The following is a 26333-nucleotide window of genomic DNA, read 5'->3' on the forward strand; positions in this document are numbered from 1 at the left end:
ACACTGTATAAGACCATCTGAAATGACTGTTCTGTTTTCTTTTCTTTGAGGAAGAATCTCCTTAGAGGAACCAGTCTGCAAAGCACACTTCTCATAAAGGCTGTGGCAAGTCGGAACCAATAACTTGCCTCGTATCATTTGTGCGCAACAGATCAATGACTTCCTGATTTTATTTTTTGCCCACAACTTCTATTTTGATAATCATAGAATGGTATTCACCATCCTAGGTCCATTTTGTAGTTGTTACAGGATCTGCGATAAGAATATATTGACAGTATAGTGTCGTAGCCTGAAACTTTGAAATATATCACATCTTTTGGTTTGTCTCCTTCCCTGGAACAAAGCTCTATGAGGGCAGGGACTCTGACCTATTCATTACTGGCTCCCTGGTGCTTCAAACGTCCCTGTCTTATAAGAGATACTTGATAAATAGACCCCGAAAAAATAAATTCTATTATTCCCCTAAATCAACTTTAAATGTCACAGGATTTACACGGACTGTACACAATACCAATGTTCTTTACTCTTCAATGAGTATCAGTAATACTGGATGAATAAATGACTATTAATTATTACTCTTCAAAAATAATTAGTTATTTGGTTTCTAATGCTCACATTCTAATGTTCTGGAAGCTGGAGAAAGGAGCAATGCATGGAAGAGTGACAAAAGAGAAACCAACTCCTGCACGAAGGACTTCCCACCGCATCTCACAACAGGAGGTGTAACGAGCTGGTTCCTTCGGGCACACTCACATACCTTGTCAAGAATGGGTTGGGGGTGGGGGAGGTCCTGTAATTGGAACCACTTACCTCAAGCTCATTTTCATCAAATATAGCCAAAAGGTTTTCAGGGACCAACTCATTCAGGCCTGAAACAAAGTGGCCGAGTTAAAGCCATACCCATACCACGGATACAGGGTTTTTTTCTCAAGGCCAAGAGTAGACGGGCTCTCACCTTTTAGGAAGTGTTCTACCTCCTCTTTCACTTGACTGGCCAGTCGATATTGGGCCAATAAATTTAAATAGAAGATTTTATTTGCATTTGTGACTGGGGTTTGAGCTCCACCTGTCATGAGTTCTACAACCTGAAAGAAAAGGAAAGGACAGAGGTGGGGGGGAGCTGTGGATGGGAGACGATCCGATGACACCCGCCCGGTACGTCCTGTGAACCCAGCCTCATTCATGAGTTTCTGAAGCACATTCCCCCTCTCAACACATCTGGTTTTAGACAGACACTAAGCTTCAGCATCTTACCACTGTGGCCTAGTCCACTGGCTACCAGGGTATTGGAATGAGTCTTCTCTGACCAGGTCAAATTGTGGTGATGCAACAGAAGATGTCATGGTTCCTTGTCAGCAACATTCTAACAGCTCTAATGATCCAGAATTAAGCCCCTTGTGACCTTGTCTCTTAGACCCCTGCACCAACTTATCTGAGAATAAATAAGGCCAGGTAAGTAGTGAAGAAGTCTTTTTAGATTTCAGGAACTCTGGGTGCCTGGGTGGCTCAGTTGGTTAGGCATCTCCTTCAGCTCGGGTCTTGATTCTGGAGTCCTGGGATCGAGTCCTGCACTGGGCTGCCTGCTCAGCAGGGAGTCTGCTTCTCCCTCTGACCTTCCCCCTCTCATGCTCACTCTCTCTCATTCTTTCTCTCTCAAATAAATAAATAAAATCTTTATAAAAAAAGATTTCAGAAATTCTAAGATGGGAATCACTGTTCCTTTTATCTTCCCAATGTGTTCCCAGAGGCCATGTGATTATCAGTACCAATAGTATCAGTGCTCACAATTTTTTAGTCGTTGCTACTTTACTTTCAGTGGTAATAATACTGCAACTTTACAGTCATCATAATCATCTGATACTATATAACCCCAAAACAGAAACAGAACCAAATTTCCATCAGACATGTTTTGGGCCTCCCCAAATTTTTTTAATTTAAAAAAAAGTTTAAATTAAATTAAAATAGAAATGTTTTCGGCCAGTAATTTTCTAGTAAAAAAGTCAAAAAATATATAAGCACAGTGTTAAAATAGGAGTTAACTATATCACGACCATTGAAGTTGAGAAAAACAAAGTTCCGTCCCCTGGTTCCGTCCCCTCCAAAGCTACTTGTGCAGTGACACCTGATTTTCACTCAGTTCTTTTTATACTGGAAAGTAGAAATGGTGTGTCTTTTGTGCCATCATACAGGCCAAGATCATCACGTGTGGGATGCAATGTCCTGATATGGTTGTCACTAGCCTCACGTGAAAACTTCAGTTACTTGGTAAATAACCAGGCACATTTTGGGTGTTCAAAGGCAACACAGAGAGACAACATTTCCATTGCTGTAGAAAGCTCCAGTAGGTAGCCCTGCTCTAGAGGAGACTGGGAACCATGGGACCCATGGGCTCTGGTTCTCTTTCTCACCTTCTCCAATTGGCCTGATTTGTTATATTTCTCTTCTGCAAAGACCAGCTCCATCTCACTCATGTCATTGTTGAGGATGAAGCAAACCTTAGATTTGTAGAATTCTGGGTCATCTGTTTCAAAATACTGAGAAGACAGAAAGACAGAACAGAACATAACTACTCTTTCCCAGAAATGAAATCTGCAACTGTTTAGAAACACTTACCCCTTCAACCTTAAGAATAATGAGCTCAGAGTGGAGAGATTGCAGAATTAACAGCCAGAGGCCTTGGTTAAAAAAACAAAACAAAACATGCATACTAAGACTTTACCTTATAATGCATACGTAGTCCTATGATTTGGGCCAAAAAAGAGCGGGTGAAGCGAGCTCGGACCAGTTGCTTATAGGCTCCGCCTAGAGAGGACTCATAGAGACACTTGCCTACCAGCCGCCCTGCAAACTCATACATCTTCAAGCGTAGATGAGCAGGGCGATTAGGGTTGGGGTGGACCTGTCAAAGGAAGAGATTAAAAGGCTCTGGGCCATTTTTCTTCAAGCTTAGTTCACCAACTCTTTTCACAAGGGAGCAGGAATTTCAGTGTTAGAATCAAAGAATCATCTAAATGGCATTAGCTATTTGGTAGCTACCATGAGTAATTTAGAGTGACTAGAAGATGGAGGGCAAAGAGGGACTTCGAGTAAGGGGTAAAATCTTACATTAAGTTTGCGGTCCCTGGCTGAGTATGGAAGTTAACCAGCGAATGATGTGATGCCTTCCCCCTAAACCAGAACTTATTTCAAACGAAGTCTATTTCTCCACTCCGGCTACCTCTACCTAGTCAAAGATCTAGTACGGAATTCAATGGCTTGAGGTATGGTCTGAGAAAGTGGCCTAATCATTCTAAGAAGATAGGCATCGCACTATGTTTTAGCCAAATACTCACCTATCCACATTTTCTCTTATTTTACAGAAGAAATAATAAAAGGTAAAGAGGAGGGAGCTGATCTAATTTGGATTCACTTAGAACAAGACACAGGTTTCCAAATTCCCAGGACAGTTTCATGACCTCAAATCCTTCTGAGAGTTTCCAGTACAACACAACTAACATCTTCCGCCCACCCACAGGGGAAGTCACGGACTCACTAATGCTTGGTTGGTGTCACTGAATCTGGTGAAGAGCTGATTGGTGGTATCGAACAGTGCTTTGCAGATTAGTTCAAACCATTCCCGGCGAGGCCCTCCCCAGTCCAGAGCTGAAAAGTATAATAAAAATAAAACGTGGGGGTACTTGGGTGGCCTCAGTTGGTTAAGCGTCCAACTCTTCATTTCAGTTCAGGTCATGATCTCAGGGTCATGAGATCGAGCTTTGAACTGGGCTCTGAGCTCAGCAGGGAGTCTGCTTGGGACGTTCTCTCTCTTTCTCCCTCCTTTCTGTCCTTCCCCCGGCTGGCACACGCATGCTCTCTCTCTAAATAAATCAATCTTAAAGAAAAAAAAAAAAAAGGCGACTCTGACCTACCACTTCTTACTGCTTGTGTTCATTCATTCATCGCTTGACACTCTCCACTTTCCTTCTGTTCCACTACATCGTGTCTCCCCAGTCCAAGCCACCTAAACTAAGGAGCCTTTTTTTAATCTTTTAAAAAAAAAATCCCACCCCTTTCTGTAGGATTACAGGATTCAAGATATTCTACTCACTAGGTTAATGCCCCCCCAGTATGGAAACACAGGAGAACACAGGTCCCAGGAAATGGACATTTCTCTTCTACAAAGGTTACTTTCCCTTCCAGTACAGACTCTTAGAGCTTGCCGTCCCAGTCCATGTGTCTGTGCTCTACAAGCTCCAAATACCTAGAAACACCAACTTTTCTGTTTCAATTCATGACTTCTTTTTCCTTGGGAAAAATAAGCTGGGGCAGGGGCAGGGGCAGGGGTGCGGGTAGGGGAGGGTATTTTTGTGATTTGTGGAGAATGGGTAAGGAGGAGGGGAGAGGTGGGGAAGAGAGTTAAAGAAAATCAACACGAACTTTTAAAACTGACCTTCTTCATCTTGAAAAACCACTTCAAAGTTCTTGCTCCAATCTGAGATGGAGAAATTCCGAGTGGCTTTCAGAGACTGAAAAGCAGGGAAGGGAAGGAAAGTGTCAAAAGACTGGCAGGCATCTCTTGGATGTGAAAGACAAAAACACCAGAACATTGCCACTGTCCCTTTAAATCATTAGTACTTGGAGGAGACGCAGTATTCATAAACTTTAATCATATCATTTCATATTTTAAATACACGTATCTCCAGAAGAAATTTAAGATTTCAAAAAACAATTTAATTCATCTATACACCATTGCTTTGTTGTTGAAGTGGGTTTTTTTTTAATGTTCATTTTATTAATGAAAAAACTCTTACATAAAGAAATAAAAGGAGTCAAATTAGTAAGCTGTCAGCAAGAGAACCAAGGAGCCCTGGTTTTCAGTCAAGTGCAGCGTCCACTGGAACTCTCTATTCACAGGGCTGCGTTCAGACAGGGAGCCATGCCACACAGAGAATATGGCTGAGAAAAGGGGTTTCCAGTCACACCTACCAGAGCCAAACATCACAAACACTTTCTGGACAGGGACCAAGCCTTCTCATTCTTGAGGAATGCAAGAACCAAGCCAGTGTCTGTGCAGTGGAGACAGACAGACATCAGGTGTTCCTTTTCCATCAGACCAGGGTGACAACAGAAATCATTTCCTATTAACCCAGCAAGAGCTCTTCTCTTCCAGGGATGCAAGAACAAGAATGCTCCTCTGTGACAACTGCTTCTCCCTTCCCCACAGAGAGGTTCCAAGAGACGGTGCAGGAAACTAGTTTAGTACAGACTGTAAAGCCAATGTGTCAACTAGTCTCTCTCCTCGGTAATATGTCTTGAACAAACCCACCCCAAACTTAGTATAATCAGACACGGAGAAGAGCAGTCTTTAATAGATACGTTTAAAGAGAAATTTGGGGGTTCATAAAAGATGACCTGGGGGATATAACCCAACACCGGAGAGATTTCTAGTTGCAAAACCCTGACCACTGACAGTGGAAATGAAACTTTACCCACCGATTCCAGCAAAGTGTGTCTGCTGACCTTCAGGGTGACTTTGGAATGTGGTCTTTTCATGTGTACCTGCCGAAGCTCTCGCTGGAAGAAGTTCACCTTGTCCTGAAAGGTCTCAGAGCCTCCTGAGGAGCGAAAAGATCCATCATGATGACAGCCTCATTACAAGACATCTGTGCAGTCCGCCCCACATCTTCAGACACCCAGGGTGGCTGGGGCTCCTGCCTTTCCTGTCAGAACCCCTGTCCAATCTTACCTATATTCTTATGGAGGGAGCGGATGAAAGTGGCTGCTAGAATGTTCCTCTCCTTACAGCTGAGCTCCACAGGTGGTTGAATGCCATCATCTACCACCAGTGTGAGCAGCTTATGAACAGGGTCGGGGCCAAGGTATGAAAACTAATGAAGGAAAAAAAAAAAAGAAGGCATTAACCTATAAAACCCTCAAATCCAGCAAAAACTTTCCATATCCCTAACCTTCGGTACCAACCCATAAACAAATTAAGTGTGTCTCCTCTAAGTCAGTATTTCCTAGGAGTATATCACCTTGTTTTTCATGTCAAGTACTCTATGATCCGAAATACTTAAAATTATTTCGGTTACAGAGTTACTGGTTACTACTAGTTACTACTAGTTAGTTACTCGTTACTACAGTTACTACTAGTAGAGTCACTAACTCCAGTTAGTGGAGTTAGTGAGGATCATAGGCAACAGGACAGCTCTCCTAACATAAAACCAAAGGAGGATGAAGGTAGTAAAGATATGTAAGATAAAGGGGCACCTGAGTGGCTCAGTCATTTAAATGTCTGTCTTGGCTCAGGTCATGATCCCAGGATCCTGGGATCGAGCCCCATGTTGGGTTCCCTCCTCAGTGGGGAGCCTGCTTCTCCTTCTGCCCCTCCCCTTGCTCGTACTCTCTTTCTTTCTCTTTCTCTCTCCCATGCTCTCTCTTTCAAATAAATAAAATCTTTTTAAAAAAGATATATATAAGATACAAGTGACTACCTGATGAGGTTGGACAGACTGGCTGGAGGAAAAGCAATTCACCTTCAGATTCCAAAAGCTCAGAGAAGTTAAAACAAATTTTTTTAATATATGAGAATGCTCATTCTGAAAGAGTTAACTTCAGCACACTGGGAAACCAAGCCTGGGCCAGAACTGCCAGCACCATCTCCATTAACTTAGTCTCAGTGGCAAAAGATAACTATTGAAGAATTCTGACTTGCTACTAATTCCTATTTCTGTAGGCATGTGCCCTTCTAGAACTTCTATATTCTTCATGCCAGGTTGTGAGGAGAAAACAACCCTTTCTTTATTTAGCAATGAATCCTGTGTGCATGATAAGAACTTCCAGAAACACCAAAAGCCCTTCTAGGAAAAAAGAAAAGGCAGAAACATTCCAGGGTTGAAGTCTACTCAGCATGAAGCAGATGTAAGGTTCAACTTACTTTTGTTCCTGGGCACACTCGGAAGGTATAAAGGCGCCAGGGAATGATTTTCAGGTAGAACTCCTTCACTGAAAATTGCTGGAGGACAAAAATACAGAAAAGGAAGTGAAAGAGAACTAGAAATGGTCTATTTGGGTATTGTAATTAAAAAATCAGAGTCCCTACCTCCATTCCTCATAATCTTTTCCCTCTACGGATGAAGAGGATAATTTTTTAGTACTAACATCAAATCAGTAACATCAATTCTATCTTAAAATAGGCAAATCAGGGGTGCCTGGGTGGCTCAGTGGGTTAAGCCTCTGCCCTCAGCTCAGGTCATGATCCCAGGGTCCCGAGATCGAGCCCCACATCGGGCTCTCTGCTCAGTGGGGAGCCTGCTTCTCCCTCTCTCTCTGCCTGCCTCCCTGCCTACTTGTGATCTCTGTCTGTCAAATAAATAAATAAAATCTTCAAAAAAAATAGGCAAATCAAATATGTTACTCTGACAAGGCAATTTCATACAGATACACTTCTTAATCTCAATACTCAAGTTTTACTACCATGTCCAAATGTCTGAGATCAGGGTTTCCCTTTGATCATTTTCACCTAGAAATGATCAAAATCTCCCTGTGTTCAGCTGGGTGCTACTCAGATCTCCTCAATGGACGGGGGATACCAGTGGCCTATACCCACTGCTTCACCCTACTAGAATGGAACCAAGGATCTGCCGGGGATGGGGAGCAGGTGGGGAACAGGGGTGCGTGTGAAGGTGGTGGTGTGATTTTAAAACAAAAAACTTCATAAAGGGTCTCTTTATACTGTTATAAAAAAAGAAAAAGAGAGCTTTAACTTTAATCTAAAAAAAAACTGTTCTCTAAATGTACAGATCAGACTTTTTCTTGATTTAAAAAAAACCCAACTCTTCATGAAGAAAATTTCCAACACATACTGAAGGAGAGAAAATGGTACAACGAACCCATCATCAGCCTTAACAGCTGTCACTTCACGGTCAATGGTCAATCTCGCTTCATCTGTACCTCACCCTGGCCCTCATTCCCATTCCCCTAGTCCAGAGTAGGGCTAGATTTTTAAATGATAAAGGACACATAGAAAAGCTTGAAGTAGAACAAAATCAGAACTCTTGTTTTGGTTATGAGATGAAAGAGCTGTCACGGGATGTTTCAAGAGCTCTTTTTTCTGAGATCTGAATGACTAAGCAAAATACAAATGTTAAAAAGAAAATTCCTAACACAAAGTGCCTCTTAGCTCAGGGGCCTTGGGAAGCTCACCTCCATGCCTCTGCCAAAATTTCTCTATTCTGATCTTGTTGCCTGATAGTGACATGCATTTACTGTGGTTTCACAAAGCACAGAATGAAAGATCAAGCTGTTTCAAAACAGCATAAGGGGCCAACAGTAACTTTTTTTACCAGTGAAAAATTTTTAATGGTCAAAAGCTGCTTTCTTTAAAATTCTAAGAGCCATGCCTTGAAAAATCTTCCCAGGAGCAAGCAAAGGGAAGAATGCGCCTGGTGCTCTAAAGCACCAAGGTACACAGAATCTCTGGACAGAGTTTCTACCTAGTCCAAGCCAAACAGGTGCAACAAAAGAGGGGGCACAGGGGTGCCGGGGGGGGGGGGCTCAGTCAGCTCAGGTCATGATCCCAGTGTCCTGGGATCAAGCCCCACATCGGGCTCTCTGCTCAGTGGGGAGGCTGCTTCTCCTTCTGCCTCTCACGTCTCTCTCTCGCTCCCTCTCTAAAATAAATAAATAAAATCTTTAAAAAAAAAAAAAAAGAGGGGGCACAATCTTCTGCTCAACCTTAAGTAACCTCTCTTAGTGTCCCAGAAACCCTACAAGTCAAGGATCTCACCCTAATTCTCACACTAATGCTTCGTGGTTTTGTTTTTTTGTTTTTTTTTTTTTTTTTTTTTAATCAATGGCCAGTTACATGCAGGTTCAGGGAGGAGGGTTTTGAGACAAGAACAGGAGGTCCAGGGCTGCCTGGGTGGCTCAGTCAGTTAGGTATCTGCCTTCGGCTGGGGTCATGATCCCAGGGTCCTGGGATCCAGCCCTGCGTCAGGCTCCCTGTTCAGTAGGGAGCCTGCCTCTCCTTCTTCTGCCTCCCTCTTGTGCCTTCTCTCTCATGCTCTCTCTCAAATAAATAAACTCTTAAAAAAAAAAAAAAAAGAACGGGAGGGCCAACCTTTGGTGACACATAGCAGTACACCTTCTTCGGTTTCTTCACCTTCTCGGGGGTCTGGCACTCAGAGGGTGAGTCCTCCTCCTCCTCCTCCACGGCTGTGGAAGGCCGGCGCTGGGAGGAGCTCGTGTGCATGGGCGGAAGGTGCCAGGGTGTGCCGGTACAGTTGGTAGCATTATAAAGATAAGCCTCAAAGTAAATGCTCACTCCGGAGGTGGACACATTGCGTTCAACAATATTCTTCTCATTCTCTGAAGTATAACAAGGAATAAGGTTTTAAAGTAGGACACGGGGGAGAAAAGAAATGACCTATCACTAGACCTTTAGTCCATAGGACTCTGAGCCAAGTTCGGCTCAAATAGCAAATGTGTGTGAGGCTGGGCAGGAGAATGCAGACGCACAAAGAACAAGTGGTCTGGGAATGGGGCTAAATCACAGCTTTTCTTTCAACTCACCACTTAGGACAATAATGTCAAATTCACCATTATTGATTGGCTGATTTTGGTATGAAATGCAGGCATGGAAGCAGCCGCGAGAATGCAGGGTAAGTCGCAAGGACACCTGGCAGGTCTGCCTGTTGGAGGTCACTGACTTCTCAAATGAGACACCAGTGCTCTCTTCTTCTTGAGGACCGAGCTGGAGGAGGGAAACAGAGCATCACTGAACATTGAGAATTTTCCCTACTGCATGGCAATTTACTCTTGACAAAGAACTTTCCTGTCTGCGAGCCGATCTAAGGTCTCTTAATTATCATGAGATGGGCACTGTCAGATGACGGAAGGAGAGCACAGAAGTCAGGGCGGAGACGAGAGCAAGTGAATGAGAAAGAGTGAGAATGGCAGGGAAGGAGAAAGAGGGGGAAGGGAAGCTGCTTACCTCATGAATGGACACACTGTAATTGTGCTCGTCCCTCAAGGATGCGGAATTGTTGGTAGGGTTGTCGTACTCATCTCGGGGCACTATTTGAAGGGTGTGTGGCTGTCCGCAGGTCAACACCAGAGTAGAAAAATGGCACACTATTTTGGTCTTGGAAGGAACCACCATTCCTGGAACAGACAACGGAATCTAATCCTTAGAGGGGGACTTTTCTGACCACAAAGATCTTTTCAATCAGTGAGTCCCAGAGAGCTGGGCCCCACCTAATTCCTAGGGATAAACACCACCATTAAGAGGTCAAGAAAAAGACAGAAAAAGAAACACACTCAAATGAACTGGGGGACTCATTTTCACAAATTTCCAACCACTGCGGTGCTACACAAAATGAGAAAAGGACTCAGAGGAAATAAAACTGAGAGTTCCATAGTACCCACAGTCCCACTGGGAACCTACAAGTGAGGCAGGCCTCAGAAATAAGTGCTTAAAAAACCCACAAAACAAAGAAACAAACAAACAAACAAAAACCCCTGAAATACTTGGGTGCAAATCCAAGGACAAAAGTACAAGACTCCTATGTTGAAAACTACAAAATGTGAATGAAAGAAATGAAGAGGTCTGAATAAAGTCAGAGGTTACCATGTTTTTGAACTGGAAGATTCAGCATTGTAATGATGTCAATCCTCCCCAAATAATATGCAGGTTTAACACCATTCTTGTGGAAATCTCAGTGAGAGTGTTGGTAGATATAGAAAATAGTATTCTCTTTTGTATGGAAAGAGAAAGATTCTGCAGTAGCCAAAAACAATCCTGAAAAAGTTTACCCAATTTCAGGATTTACTGTATAGCCATAGTAATCCAGATTCTGTAGTATTGATGGAGGGACCCAGAGATCAATGGAATAGAACAGAGGACCCAGAAATAGACCCCTGCAAATATGCCTAACCAATCTTTTTTTTTTTGTTTTAAGATTTTATTTATTTGACACACAGAGAGAGATAGAGAGAGAGGGAACACAGGCAGGGGGAGTGGGAAAGGCTGAAGCAGGCTTCCCGCTGAGCAGGGAGCCTGATGCGGGGCTTAATCCCAGGACCCTGGGATCATGACCTGAGCTGAAGGTAGATGCTTAATGACTGAACCACCCAGGGGCCCCTGCCTAACCAATCTTTAACAAAAGCACAAAAAAAGGACAATGTAATAGGGGAAAGATGATCTTTTCAACAAATGGTGCTGGAATAACTAGACATCTGTAAGAAAAAAAAGAAGAAAAAAACCTTGACACTATACAAAAATGAACTAAAAATGGATCAAAGCCTTAAATAGGAAACGTAAAACTTCAAGGAAAAAAAAAAAAAAACCCAACAGGAGGAAATCTTTGAGATCTAGAACTAGTCAAAGAGTTCTCAGATACCTAAGCATGATCCTTAAAAGAAAAAATTAATAAACTGGCTTCATCAGAATTAACTTTTGCGGGGCACCTGGGTGGCTCAGTGGGTTAAAGCCTCTGCTTTCGGCTCAGGTCATGATCCCAGGATCGAGCCTCGCATCGGGCTCTCTGCTCTGCAAGGAGCCTGCTTTCCTTCCTCTCTCTCTGCCTGCCTCTCTGCCTACCTGTGATCTCTGTCAAAAAAAAAAAAAAAAAAAAAAAATTAAAAAAAAGAATTAACTTTTGCTTTGTGAAAGACTATGTGAAAGGGATAAAAAGAAAAGCTAAAGATTGAAAGAACAGGGGCGCTGGGTGACTCTGTCAGTTAAGCATCTGCCTCTGGCTCAGGTCTTGAAACCAGGGTCCTGGGATCATTCCCACACCTGGCTCCTTGCTCAGCAGGGAGCCTGCTTCTTCCTCTGCCTGAAGCTGCCCCTGCTTGTGCTCCCTCTCTGACAAATAAATAAAGAAAACCCTTAAAAAAAAATACTAAGTGTTTAACTACCATATGACCCAGCCATTATGCTGCTGGGCATTTACACCACAAAGAAATGACTGACAACATATATTCACACAGAAACCTGTGCATGAATTCTCATAGATTTATTCCCAACAGCCCCAATCTGAAAACAACCCAGATGTCCTTCAACTGTGATGGTTAAACAAGCCAGGGTACATTCACATTATGGAATACTACTCAAAAATAAAAGGGAACCAACTACTGGTACACTCAACAACTTGGCTGAATCTCCAGGGAATTAGGCCAAGTGAAATATAATTCCATTTATTAAAGATTTTATTTATTTGAGAGAGAGCGAGAACACACAAGCAGGGTGGGGGGCTGCAGAAAAAGAGGGAGAAGCAGGCTCCCTGCTGAGCAGGGAGCCCGACACAGGTCTCGGGACCCTGGGATCACGAACCAAGCCAAAGGCAGACACCTAAAAAACTGACCCACCCAGGCACCCAATATAATTCCATTTATGTAACATTCTTAAAATGACAAAATTATAGAAAGGGAGAAGAGAATCGTGGGCTGCCACGGGTTAAGAAGTAGGTAGGTGGGGGAGGGAAAATGTGTATAAAGGGGAGCATAAGGATCCTTGTGGTTATGGAAATGCTTCCTACCGTGACTGCCTCAATGTCAATAGCCTGCCTGTGACACTGTACTTTAGTCTTGCAAGATCTCACAACCACTGGGGGAAACTGGGTCAAGGGTATACCAACTCCCTCTGTGTTATTTTTTTAAACTGCTGGAGAATCTACAATTATCTCAAAGTGAAGAATTTAAATTTAATTTAAAAATAAAAGCCTGAGACATACTGTGAGGATATGAACTGTTCTCCACTGGTGGCAAGGAGGTGGGGTGAGGCTAATTCCTGCGGAAAGAAGTCTGTGAGCGAGTCACTGAGGGAAAGGAGGGGCTGCATGGAGAGGCGTGGCTTGGGAGCCACCTTGTCCACAGCCTTCCACTGTTATAAGAGAAAGAAAACTAAGGACCAGTCAAGCAAAGACCCACAAATCTTCTTAAGGTTCCTCTTCTTGTCATTTCACTCCAAAACGCTCCCAAAGGCCTCTCATTTCTGTGGATACCAAGCTGGCCAGTACTTAATGACACCCCCTAAATGAAGCCAAGGTAGGGCACACAGAGCACACAGGATGGTCAACACCCTGACCACATCAGCTACGGGGTCAGAAGTCAGAGACTGCACCTTTAGGCTTCAAAGTCAGTGAGCATCTACGATCTATGACGGGGTCAGAAGTCAGAGATTGCACCTTTAGGCTTCAAAGTTGGTGAGCATCTATGATCTGGCATAAAGGATACGAGTGGGGGAAAAAAGAGAGAGGTCTCAATTCTTAGATATCAGCAGCTCAGGCACTCTGCCATGAGAAGGAAAACACATATGGGCAGTAAGGGCAGAGTTCCGGTCAAGGGCTTTTTACTTGAAAAGATTTCAAAAATCAGAAGAATTTACCTTTTGTCTATTCTGGCACCCTTACCCCTTAAGAATTTACTAGGCTGATGATCCAGCAATTCCACTCCTAGAGAAAGAAAACCATATGTCCACACGAGAACTTGGGCACAAATGCTCACAGCAGAAGTAGTCACAGCAGCCAGAAGTGAAAACAACCCAAACGTCCGTCAGCTGGTGAATGGATAAATAAAAGGTGGTCTATCCACACAACAAAATGTCTTTTAGCAATAAAAAGGAAGGAAATGCTGATTCATGCTATAGCACTGAATAAACCTTCAAAGCATTATGCTAAGTCAAAGTGGCAGTCACAGAAGGTCATATATTTTATGACTACACTTATACAAAATGTCTGGAGTAGGCACATCTAGAATGGATAAATGGTCACTTAGAGATGGCGAAGTTTGGGGGAAACGGGGAGTGACTGTTAACGGAGTGACTGTTCTTTTGGGGCTGATGAAAATGCTCTAAAAGTGACCCAAGTGCCAGTGGCACAACTCAGAATTTTATTTTATTATTATTTTTAAAGATTTTATTTATTTATTTGACAGACAGAGATCACAAGTAGGCAGAGAGGCAGGCAGAGAGAGAGGAGGAAGCAGGTTCCTTGCCGAGCAGAGAGCCCGATGCGGGGCTCGATCCCAGCACCCTGGGATCATGACCTGAGACGAAGGCAGAGGCTTTAATCCACTGAGCCACCCAGGCGCCCAACTCAGAACTTTAAAAACCATTTAACTGTATATTTCAATTGGAAGGGTGATATGGCCTATGAACTAAATCTTAATAAAGGTGTATTTTTAAAAAGCGAGAAAGAAAAATACAGGAAGGAAGGGATGGAGAAAGGGAGGAAAGAGAGAACATACCAGGCTGAAAAATCTTATAGTAGGGACTGTAGGCCACGTTTAATCCACCAAGCTTCACCGAGATCTCGTAACGCCCCGCCCTGCGCACAGTGAAGGCCACCTTGACCACGTTGGAACTGGGCTCCTGCAGGACTTCCTGGGTGACTGGAATTTCCACGGCTAGCTCGACATGAGAGATGTGAACTCTCAGTCCCACAGGCCGATGTGCCGGGAAAGGCTGTCCGTTCTTGTAGAATAACTGTGGTGGGGAGACGAGGGGGCGCCGATTAGTGAGCAGGTGGAGACAACTGTTCCCCACCTGATTTGAGAGAGTGTGGGCAGGGAGGAGGCAGCTGGCAAATCCCAGCACCCACTGTTCCTACAGTCCTGCTCACAGACGCAGAGAGAAACAGCACACCTCAGAGAAAACATTAAATCAGGAACAAATTCTTAACTTGTTCAGGAGACAGGGATAAAATACACTGCTGAATCCATTTTAGCTTGACATTTCTGAACCATAAATGCTGCCCCCTCTTACACCTGGCCCCTTATATTATATTATATTATATTATACTATACTATATTATATTAATTACTGTGGACCACCCAGAAGTGAAGGTAAGTCAGTGGGTACCACGGGCACTGAGTGACTAAAGCACCAGGCAGGGCTGGTGGGGGGGTGGAGCAGGCAGGCAAACTTTTCTATAAAGGGCCAGAGGGTAGATATTTTGGCTTTGTGGGTCACACACAGCCACTCAACTCAGCTGTGGTTAACTACTCAAGTATAAAAGCAGCCACAGGCAATACAGGAAGAGAGATGGGTGTGGCTATGTTCTAATAAAACCATATTTACAGACACAAGAGGTGGGCCTGATTTGGCCCCTCAGGCCATAGTCTGCCAACCCCCAATCTGGAACACCCATTCTTTCTGGTGACATTTTTCTTCTTTTGAAAAAGTAACATTAAACTTTATACATCTTCAAAGTTGGTACCTACTAAACCAAAATGATTGAGAAATTCATGACCCTTCCAGATAGAAACAACTACTAAGTCCCTGGGAATGGCTGAAAAACAAGGAAACATGTTAACATTCCAGGCCAGCACTACCAACAGACTGAATGGGGCTCTGGAAAGCAAGTAATTCAGAAAACCCGATGGGTATGGAGACAGAAACATTCCCTTACATGCACTCGGAAGGCCATGCTGTGGCCCACCTCATAGGGGTCCTTCCAATCCCAGGAGACTTTGCAAGACCGGGGATCCAGGTAATTTCCCCGCACGTAGTCATAAATAGTCCGGTCCCCTCTGCGCTCACGGTCCTCATTCTGGAGGAAGCTGACTACGCGTGCGGCAAGCTCAAAGAGGAACTTAATTGTGAAGAAGAATGCAACCACAGACACTGTGATTCCACCTGTGTGAAAGAGAGAACACACATACCACCTGTCAGTTACACATTATAGCTCCTCACTGTAGAAAAGGCCAGTCACCTCTCAAAAATTAGAAGAAGTCAGGCTGAGAGAACAAGACTTCCAAAGAAACACTGTACTGGGTCACTACCTCTGAGGGTGAAGACAAGAACTTCTAGGATATCTCTCTATCATCTATCGATCTGTCTATCTATCTATTTAGAGAGTGTGTGCAAGCAGGGGGAGGGGCGAGGGGAAGGGAGAGAGAATCTCAAGCAGACCCCGTACTGAGCGCAGAGCCCAACCCAGGGCTTGATCCTCTGACCCTGAGTCGAAACCAAGAGTCAGATGCTTAAGTGACGGAGCCACCCTGGTGCCCCAAAGAGAGGAACTTCTATACCAGGGGTTGGAAATTATGGGCCAAATCCCATCCACTGCCTATTTTTGTAAATAAAGTTCTATTAGAACACTGGTCCATCTACTGACTTACATTTTGTCTAGGCTGCTTTTGCCTTAAACTGACAGAATTCAGTAGTTGAGATAGAGTCTGTCTCGCCTCGGAAGCCAAAATACTTACTCCTTGGCCTTTTACGGAAGAAGTCTGCCAACCCTGGCTCTATACTGTGGGATACATACAATGCCCACCCCCCACCTTCGTGCATGGGCTAGGCCCTCACAAGAGTCCTAGAAAGGGTGTGAATTCTATTCCCTCCATTTCAAAGTCTCCCCCTCTCTAGTCCACTTGACAAAACCCCTCCCCGATCCTCATCTGCATTAGGGGTTCCCTCTTCTGGGCTCCCTCAAACTCCTGCACATTCACTTATTATAGCTCTTCTCCCCCTTGACCATCTCCCCATTCATGTTACGAACTTCTTGAAGGCAGATTTTTGCCTTATTCGACTTTGACTCGACCGGAAACAGCGTCTGGCACGGGCCAGAATTACTCAATAAATATTTCCCAAATGAATGAATTCCACTGCCAGCTCTATGAAGGTACATTCTGGCACGAGGAGAATTATTTCTATTTTCAAGAGGAAAGGGGATAGACAGGGAGGCAAAACGGATGTAGCAACCCTAACAAAAAGATAAGAGAGAGCTCTTTCCATAACATACCAATAACGTAAAACATCAGGTCCCTTCAATGCCGACAGACAGCCGAGGATCACAGCTGCAGCTGCAAAAGAAAACCTGTTTAGTTTTTTTTCTCCAGCTCCTCCTTACAGCCATCTCAGCGAGAGACAAAGAACATATGGCTTGAGTTGACTCGCTCGAGCCTTACTCTCCCAGTCCTCTCCCTCTCTCTAGCCTGACAGGTGCCCTATGACTAATTGCAGCAAAACAGTGACTGCATCCCTCCTTCTAAAGACTTCCAATCTATGACCACCCTAGGAATACCACAAACAGCCACTTGCTTTAGTGCTAATTACAAAATGCAATAACATGACTTTCATCTTCTTAAATCCAGGGCCCCAAGACAGTTTCCCTCCTCCATGCAAAGTAGTGCTAATTAACACAAGCAAAGAGGGTAATGGAATCACTTTCCCCTTCTATTTGCCTTCTGGAAGTAATTCATCTGAGTGGAAATAGTTATATCAAATGTAGATTTTTTAAAAGCAAGTATTACCATCATCATGTTGGCATTACATAATTAAAGTGAACCACAGGTCATCCCAATTATAAGCACTGGGAATGTAAGAGAAGGCATTTCTGCTGTTACCACTCAGATTAACAGATCCTGTGGAAGCAGCAGAAAGGCCAAGGACAGAAATAAAAGGATGAGACTGTATTTTTCCTAAGCGATACCTGGAAAGGTCAGAACAACTCAAACAGGGGCCAGAGTTTGAGGGGAAATTTTCACTGTTATTAACCTTGTGTCCAGAATAAGACTTCAATCATCATTACTTGTTTGAACCACCAAGGTATTACCGAGGAAAAATGCAACGTACAATGACAATGGTATTTTATCACTGAGTTCTGACCTTAGCGTTGGCCATAAAAGCCCTCCATTCTACAGTGCAGTGAATTCATGTTTTTCAAGTCAATGTATATAAAGGTTATCAACATTAGCTCAACCCAGCACCTTTTATCAGCACTAGAATATTACTTAGAGACAAGACAGCTGAAAATTTCTAGGCTCAGGGCTGGGAGGGACCAAAACAAGTTTTGGGGTTTTGTTTTGTTTTCTTAAATAAGATATACTTTTATATCTAACCGTACTGGAAAAATTTAAGAGGGAGACAGAAAATGGCCTTTAATTCCTCTGATAGCAACAATATACCTAATGGAATCCAGACAGTTGGTTAATTTGACAATGGCCATGACACGTTTCATAGAAATCCCTATTTAGACTGGCATCTAAGTCCTTCTAGAAAAGAAATCCACAGAGGAAACATTAGCACAGTCAATATAGGCTGCTCCCAGATCTATTATAAAGGGACAATATAGAGACCCCAAATTTGGGATCACAAATACTGAGTCTCCTTCCCAAACAAGTATCTCGCCTGCTGGGACCTTATGCTGAAAGTTGCTCTCATCTCTAAAAAAGCATCTGTCTGCACTTTCCAGGATGCAGATGACTTCCTAGATGACTTGGTAGAACCCACGCTGGCAGTTTAACTGCCTGAAGTACTCCCTCAGTTGAACATTATCCAATCCCATTCTGGACATGGCAATCTGGTCCTTAGCAAAGTTCTAACACTCGGCAGAAAATAAGGTGCATGTGGCTGATGTTACAGGTCCTGGGGTCACAAGTCTCTTACTCCCTGGAAGAACAGGAGGCGGTGCCAGATTTATGGCACATTTCATGAGGGCCGGGAAAATTCCAATGCCCTATCTCTGACAACTATGACCTTTTCTGGGAGAGGCAGTGGACAAGCTGTAAGTCAAAGGCCTGCAGACCAGTTCCGACGCTGCAAGTATGTGACCTGTCCAGCTTCAGAATTCTCCTTGCTATAAAAAGAGTTGAGGTTTAGTCGTTTCTGTGGCGCTGTCTCCTTTAATCTAATGCCCCACAACCACCGGGACTCTAAAATCAGTTATAGCAAAGAGGACAATACAGAGCATGAGGGCATGGACTGCCTGGGTTCAAACCCATTCTCTGCCGCTCAGTGTGACCATGGATAGGTTATTTCATCTCTCTGGGGACAGCCAGTTTACTTGTCTGTCAAATGGGGCCCATGTGCAGGTACCTCGCAGGGGTGTCTGTGAGGATGAAATGAGTTAACACATGTCAACAGCCTAGAATAGTGCCTGGCACTCAATGAACTGTCAGTGTGAGTTATTATGACACTTATTATCAGTAAAGGTAGCAGCACCACTACCCCTTTGTGTCAGAGCCAGTAGGAGACTCTGGGAACCTCTCTACTGGCCCACACTTTCTTCAATGGGAAATGTATCAGAATTACAAAAGGCATGGCTTCCCTTACTGCATTTTAAGTTTCTGCCTACATGGGAGTTCTTCATACTATTCTAATTTTATGACTAAAAATTTTTATGATGGAGAGTTCAAATTCATCCTAAAGTAATTTGCCCGACAAATACTGGGGACCTACCTAACGTGCCAGGTGCCGGGGGGACAGTCCTAATCCTCCTGAAGGTGGAGAAACGAGCTTGACCTTGCGGGGTCTTTGTCCATTTGTTCCCCATTCACTTACTTCTCAGCCAAACTGTCACCACTGATCTAGAACACCCAGACTTCTTCCAGTAGGTCAAGTCTACATTTCTACTCCAATTCCCTTTATTATTAAAACTCAGCATACCTATTGCTACTTTTTCCTAAACAACTCTCATCTCTTCTCCTGGAAACGTCCTTGTGGCCAGGGAGTTAGCTCTGTCGATTACTAACCCCTGACCGGACCTTTACAAAGTTTCCCAGTTCTCTAGAGTAGCTCTCAAAAACCTCCCCAACAGTATCTAACCATCTCTACACTGGTCACATTTTGAACTTGTCTTCCTTTTTTGTTTTCCTCCTGTCTTGTTCCTCTTGAATGTTGTCACAAACCTTCTGATCTTTGTCACTCAGATCACTTTTATGCCAGATTTCACTTCCATTCTGTTAGCATTTTGCGTCCTCTTCCCGACCCCAGCATGGCTCTCTCTGTTGTCTCTGCTCCCATCCCCACCCACAGTGGTTTTCTTCACCTCGTCTCCCACAGTACCCTGTGCTCATCCTAAGATCTACCCAACTCAAGTCCTTTCCACCTGCACATCTAAGTTCCGAAATGTCCCATCTCCATGCTTTGTAAAAAGTCACTTTCTCGGGGCGCCTGGGTGGCTCAGTGGGTTAAGCCACTCAGGTCATGATCTCAGGGTCCTGGAATCGAGCCCCGCATCGGGCTCTCTGCTCAGCAGGGAGCCTGCTTCCCTCTCTCTCTCTCTGCCTGCCTCTCCATCTACTTGTGATTTCTCTCTGTCAAATAAATAAATAAAATCTTTAAAAAAAAAAAGTCACTTTCTCTGCCTAGACTACCCACTCCCCACTCACATCTCCATCCATGGGAAATCTCCGATCCGGAAAGTCTATGGAAAATCCTGTCTCCTCTCCCTGAATTCTTCCCTGGGCCTCAATTTAGAAATTCCATCCCCTTCTGAATTCCCACATAACTTTATTATTTATCTTATAAAACTTGTTCTCTTTCATTAGTTCCACGTTTGTTTTATTTTCCATTTCAGAGTGGTAAATAACATTAGGCAAAGACTAGTCTTCAAAATTCCCCACAGCACCCAACATAACTGCATATAGTCATTGTAATAAACCTGAAGTATCTGAACAGATAAGAGTCCAATGTCTGTTCCTTCCTTCATCCAGAATGCCTAAGGATCAGGAATTTTCTAGATGGGACCTGTTTTCTGATACAGTTTTTAAACACTTCTCTAAATGGCAGTACATTCACTTGAGCCAGGGGTCATGAACTCTTCAGACCACAAGTTACCAGTTTATTGCAGTTCTGTAAGTCTGTACCAAATGCCTATAACCAGAGACACTGGTTCTCATGCATGGTGTGGTATCTGATTTTATAGTTCTCTCTTCCTTATCTTGAACATTTATTTTTCTATAACAGTTTCTATAGCACCCTCCACTTTCTGCTGCTCACTTCTTCTTCATAAAATTATTCTAGAACTCTTCCCGAGTCTCATTCAAGCACAAAGAAGCAGTACGGTAAGCCTCTGCCATACTAATTCACATCATTTAGCTATATGAGTATTCTGTTTTCAAGTTCATCTCTTTAGTGACTTGCTCTTTTTTTTTTTTTTTTAAGATTTTACTCATTTATTTGACAGAGAGAGGGATCACAAGTAGACAGAGAGGCAGGCAGAGAGAGAGAGAGGGAAGCAGGCTCCCTGCTGAGCAGAGAGGCATGTACGGCTCCATCCCAGGACCCTGAGATCATGACCTGAGCTGAAGGTAGAGGCTTTAACCCACTAAGCCACCCAGGCGCCCTGTAACCTGCATTCTTTTTTTTTTTTTTAAAGATTTTATTTATTTATTTGACAGAGAGAGATCACAAGCAGGCAGAGCAGCAGGCGGGAGGGTGGGGAGGGAAGAGGTAAGCAGGCTCCCCACCGAGCAGAGAGCCCAATGCAGGGCTCGATCCCAGGACCCTGAGACCCTGACCTGAGCTGAAGGCAGAGGCTTAACCCACTGAGCCACCCAGGTGCCCCTAGTGACTTGCTCTAATACAATTGAGCAAACTGTGATTTGCTAAGCTAGCAGAATGGCAGTAGTAGTAAAGTAATACTCACTCCCTACCCTTATTGAGCCACTTACCATAGGGGAAGTGCTAAGTGCTTATATATGTTAACCTAAGTAATTGTTTCCCTAACAACATGGTAAAATAAACACCACTATTCTCATTTTACAGATTAAAAAACACACACACAAAAGCTAGGCTTGGAAAGTTAACTTGCTGAACACCTCCTGGCTGGCTAAGTGACAGAGCTGAGACTCAAGCCTAACTCTGTGCCTAACTCTGAAACCCAACATTCTAACTCTCATACAACACTAAATCATGACAAAGAATGGAGTCATAGTGATAGTGAGGTATTTGGGAAGAGGAAAGATGAAAAAAAACAGGTAAAAGTATGAAAAACATTACTTAATCTTACTGCAAAGAGTCCCACCAGGAGGTTAAAATTAGAAAGATAAATGCTTATAACCCTTTTTGAAATCTTTTGAAATAAAAATAAAGCATGATAAAGGAAAATGGAATGCAGTACCAATTATCTAATGCAGAAATATCACTTGCTTACTAAAAGATCCCGGGCAAGTTGCTTAACACTACAGTGCTTTGGCTCACATTACCTACAAAAGGCGGGGTAGGGAGAACACTTGAAAGTGCCGGTCTCAAGGGAATGTTAGAAAGTTGACCAACATACATATTCTAAAACTCTCTGCTTTTCTAAGGAGTCTAAAGATTCGTAATTAGTTCATAATTTAAATTAACTTGTAAATTAAATAAATTATAACCCAGACATTAAGATCAGTTGTGAAAAAGTCATTTCCCAGAAACAGAGAATTGATTTCTTCATCCTCAGAGGGGCCCTAGAGGTGGAAAGAAGGGGGGATCCATTCTAACTGCGACTTCACCAGCTATCCCTTGTTGGAGAGGCTTAGGAACTGGTCACTGAGTTCATGTTCTGTATCCTAATAACAAGTGAATCTGAACTAGTTTATGGTCTTACCTTTAAACGAGGGCCCATGTTCTGAGAACCAAGTGGAACACTCCTATGCACCAAAGCAGGCAACTTTTGGCACCATTCACCTTGTCCTCCAAACTCCACAGGAAAGAAAGTTGCTGCAAGATCAACGGAAAGCGTCTGTCCATCAGACATTCATTGAGGATGTGTCACAGAAGCTGAGGGTCAGTATTTCTGGAACGAACTGGATGAATTCCAGGGTGGAGAAATAGAGCCCCAAAAGTTATTATCCTGGACTTCTCTCTAGGGCAGGGTACGGTCGACCACCAAAGGATGCATCTGTTCTCTCGTCCTGGGATCCTATCAACAGAGAAAAAAAGGGTCAGTGGAAGAGCTGTTCATTTCTGAAAGAGAATGCCCAGAAAACAACAAAGAGGAGATAGATAGGGCGGGAAGAGAAAACTCTGGGGCCCGAAAAATAAACAAGGCCTGGTAAACCTGGACCGAGCTTTCCCAACTAAAATGCCACCAAAAAAGGCAAGTGGCAACCTCACTGCCTTAACTGTGTCACTCCCCGAAAGGAAGCTCATTTCTCGTCACCCTATTCCCAGACCCTGAAAGGAAGCTCCAGCACTATGGCTGGTTCTAAGCCTTTAAGAGAAGCAACGAGGGCACAGATTTAAAGAGTGAGCCTTGGGATGCCTGGGTGGCTCAGTTGGTTAAGCGTCTGTCTGCCTTTGGCTCAGGTCATGTTCCCAGAGTCCAGGGATCCAGCACCGCATTGAGCCCAGTGTCAAGCCTCATGTCCAGCTTCCTGCTCCCTGGGGAGTCTAATTCTCCCTCCTTCTGCCCCTCCCCCTGCTTGAGTGCACACACGTGTACGCGCTCTCTTCCACTCAAAGACATAAATAAAATCTTTAAAAAAGAATAAATAAAGGGTGAGCCTCATCACTACCACATGCCCAGTTCCAGTTTAATGGGGCTGGAGCACAGGGTCTGGGAATAGGGTGACGAGAAATGAGACCACAGGATAGGTGAGGCCACATTACAAAGGGCCTTATTATGCCACAGAAGCAATCAAGGTAATGCTCCGTTGGAAAGAGAAAACCACCAAAAAGCTTTAAAACCTAACCCATCTGCCCATGTACGCTGCTCCCTTTGCACCCATGTCTGCGTTTCCAAGACACGATGAAACAACATTGATTTCATTTTTTAAAGTCACATTTACTGAGTGGGGGAAAAAAGTCTGAATTCTCGAGATAAAGTCACGAAGTAGAGTCTAGTAAAGTTAGTGTGTAACTCAAAGACATTCATAAACTAAATGTAGCAGAAGGGGGTATTGGCAAAGCATACACAAACAGCCACCATAAAACAAATGAGGAGAGACCACTCATCGCTAAAAACAAACAAACAAACAAAAAACAAAAAAAAACACAAAAAACAGAATCTCTTTCCCCATGATGGGAACTATGGTCAGTGCTTCATATATATTAACTCACAACCCCAGGACACAGATAAAATTATCCCTATTTTGGAGATGAGGAAATAGAGATACTTTCTCAAAAGAATACAAGGTAAGTAGTAGAGGTGAGTCAAATCCAGACAATCTGGACCCAAAATCCATGCTTTTTATTTTTCTTTTTAAGATTTTATTTATTTATTCGACAGACAGAGATCACAAGTAGGCAGAGAGGCAGGCAGAGAGAGAGGGGGAAGCAGGCTTCCTGCTGAGCAGAGAGCCCGATGTGGGGCTCGATCCCAAGACCCTGAGACCATGACCCCAGCTGAAGGCAGAGGCTTTAACCCACTGAGCCACCCAGGCGCCCACAGAATCCATGCTTTTTAATGACTACCCTATGGCCTCCCTACCCTGGGAAACCAAGAAAGAAAAGCCACAATGCTAGTAAGAACGGCAGAACGGAATGAGGGAAGGCCAGAAGATCAAACAAGTTGGCAAACTTTTATAATTAAAAATAAACAAGTATATGTATTTATTTTAAAATATGGTGATAGAATTGCCAAGTACATGAGCCAAAAGCTGGGTTGACTAGCAACTGGGACCAGCCTAAAGGATCCATAAACAAGATAAGAGTTATATATAAACTATAGGAGCTCCATTAGAATGCTATCTCAGCCTTAAAAAATGACACCTTTTAAGGAATAATGAAAGAAATTTCTCACAAATAAAATGCTAAATCAAAGACAAGCAAGAAATTATTTACATAGCATGAGACCAATTTTTAAAATGTCACAGTACATACACACAACTAGATGGAACAACCTAAAAATATTAATAGTCATCATCTCCTAGTGTTTGCAATTATACATAGTTTTTGTTCCCTACCTGTACCTTTCCGTGTCTTCTAAATTCTTACTGATGTAAGAACATAGTCAAAGTTTCTATTTCTGGAGAACAAACAACTTTTGGGGACAGAACAGGCAAGTTATCCTTGTTTCTAACAAGGAAAGAGTATAAAAAACTAGCTAAAAATAAAAGAATGTACTGAAATTTTACTTCTATTCATTATGATCTTAGTGGGTCTCCAGGCCTGTAATCAGCCATTTGGTTATCAAATTAAGTAATTCCTAGTTCTTTTTTAAAATAGTGATTTATTAAAAAGATTTTATTTATTAGAGAAAGAGAGAGCGCGTGCACGGGGCAGAGAGAGAGGGAGAAGCAGACTCCCTGCTGAGCAGAGAGCCCAGTATGGGGCACAATCCCGGGACCCTGGAATCATGACCTGAGCCAATGGAAGACGCTTATAACCAACTGAGCCACCCAGGTGCCCATAACTCCTAGTTCTAATATCGTCTTTACTGTACCCCACCATGAACTACCATGCCCGCCCCTAAAATGCTTCATTCAGTGTCTCTAATAAGCCTGAAAATTCAACTCAGGCACCGTTCCTCTTCCTGGTCCAATTCTCAGGCCCCTCTGACGATTGCCCCCATGCCACGCAGAACCAATCACTTGCTCCTCTGTGATACCCCTGTTCTGAAAATACCTCTATTATAGCATTTATGAGTCTGTATTGTAATTATTTATCTATACAGTAGTCTCTCCTAATGAATTCTGGGATCTCTGAGGACACTGACTGGGTCTTACTCATCTTTGTCTCCCAGCAGCTAGTCTGTTGTTCAGCTTATCTCAGTCTATACTTTGACAAGTGCCCCCAAGAGATTACTATACATATTAAAGTCTGAGAAGCTTGGTCTAGGCTCTAGGGCAGCCCCTCTGAGAAGCGACCCGATATTCTGTATCTCTAACAGCCTCGCAGGAAGTGTTGATGCTGCTGGTCTGTAGATCATGCTTTCGGGAGCAAAGGTCTGGAGCAGGAGTTGGCAAACCATAGCCTGCAGGCCAAATCCAGACAGTCGCCTGCTTTTTTTTTTTTTTTTTAAAGGGAGGAACACAGCCAAGTTCATTCGTTTACATATGGTCTATGACTGCTTTTGCACCACAAGAGCAAAGCCGAGTAGCTACAAGGACTTACGGTCTACAAAGCTTTCCTATCTGACCCTTGACAAAGGTTACTCCTCTCTAGCATAGAGGTCTCAATCTTAGAGCTACTTTGTATAACTGTTTTGTATAAATGAACTCGTTTTTATAAATTAAAAAGCATAAAATCATTTTCTTCCAGTTTTCCTGTCCCCTCTTAAGAAACGAGCTATAAAACTGGCAACATTATGCAAATATTTCTCCTTGCTAATTTCAACTGTTGTTTAAAATTTTTATGCCTCCCATACCCCAAAGTAGGAATTTTATACAGTCATTTCCCAAAGTACATGTTTCCTACAATTATGCTTGCATTTCATCAAAGCTGTAATTTCCTAAAACCAGTACCTCAGGGACCAATCCCATATCCAGGTTTCTAAAATTATTACAATACCTATTACTGACTCAGTATCTACTTTTAAAATGCTATTATAAAAAGCCATTTAAAAAAAAAAAAAGGATGTGAAAGTTCACTGTGGAAATCTGGTGGAGAAAGTGGCAGTGGCAGCACACAGTCACCCAACCACAGTCCAAAGAGTCCCACAAAGAAGGACAAGATGAGAGAAAGATGTTGCCTTTGAATGATG

The 26333-nt window shown here is 43.3% G+C and overlaps 2 protein-coding genes across 7 annotated transcripts in view; both read right to left on the bottom strand.

The window, feature by feature from the left end:
- LOC309866087 (acylphosphatase-1) overlaps positions 1-26333 on the bottom strand; it is a 372899-nt gene that overhangs the window by 9523 nt on the left and 337043 nt on the right. The gene's annotated exons all lie outside the window — the stretch shown is intronic.
- The window catches only part of AREL1 (apoptosis resistant E3 ubiquitin protein ligase 1), a 45584-nt gene that overhangs the window by 4726 nt on the left and 14525 nt on the right, over positions 1-26333 (bottom strand). The window contains exons 2-17 of one of the 6 annotated variants that reach the window (XM_082733396.1): positions 22296-22610; positions 16728-16788; positions 15393-15619; positions 14230-14467; positions 9974-10143; positions 9553-9733; positions 9101-9348; positions 6917-6994; positions 5726-5867; positions 5473-5594; positions 4430-4505; positions 3533-3642; positions 2720-2899; positions 2409-2534; positions 956-1085; positions 811-869 (exon numbers count right to left, since the gene is read on the bottom strand). In XM_082733396.1, the coding sequence (XP_082589522.1) occupies positions 811-869; positions 956-1085; positions 2409-2534; positions 2720-2899; positions 3533-3642; positions 4430-4505; positions 5473-5594; positions 5726-5867; positions 6917-6994; positions 9101-9348; positions 9553-9733; positions 9974-10143; positions 14230-14467; positions 15393-15619; positions 16728-16743 (2103 nt within the window). In that variant the 5' untranslated portion in view covers positions 16744-16788; positions 22296-22610. Of the gene's footprint in view, positions 1-810; positions 870-955; positions 1086-2408; positions 2535-2719; positions 2900-3532; positions 3643-4429; positions 4506-5472; positions 5595-5725; positions 5868-6916; positions 6995-9100; positions 9349-9552; positions 9734-9973; positions 10144-14229; positions 14468-15392; positions 15620-16727; positions 16789-17892; positions 17975-18125; positions 18145-19165; positions 19185-22295; positions 22611-26333 lie in introns of those variants that run through there. The other 5 variants (XM_082733400.1, XM_082733401.1, XM_082733398.1 and 2 more) reach the window with 5 other exon arrangements.

Source organism: Mustela nivalis (assembly GCF_964662115.1).
Source record: "Mustela nivalis genome assembly, chromosome: 6".
Lineage (NCBI taxonomy): Eukaryota > Metazoa > Chordata > Mammalia > Carnivora > Mustelidae > Mustela > Mustela nivalis.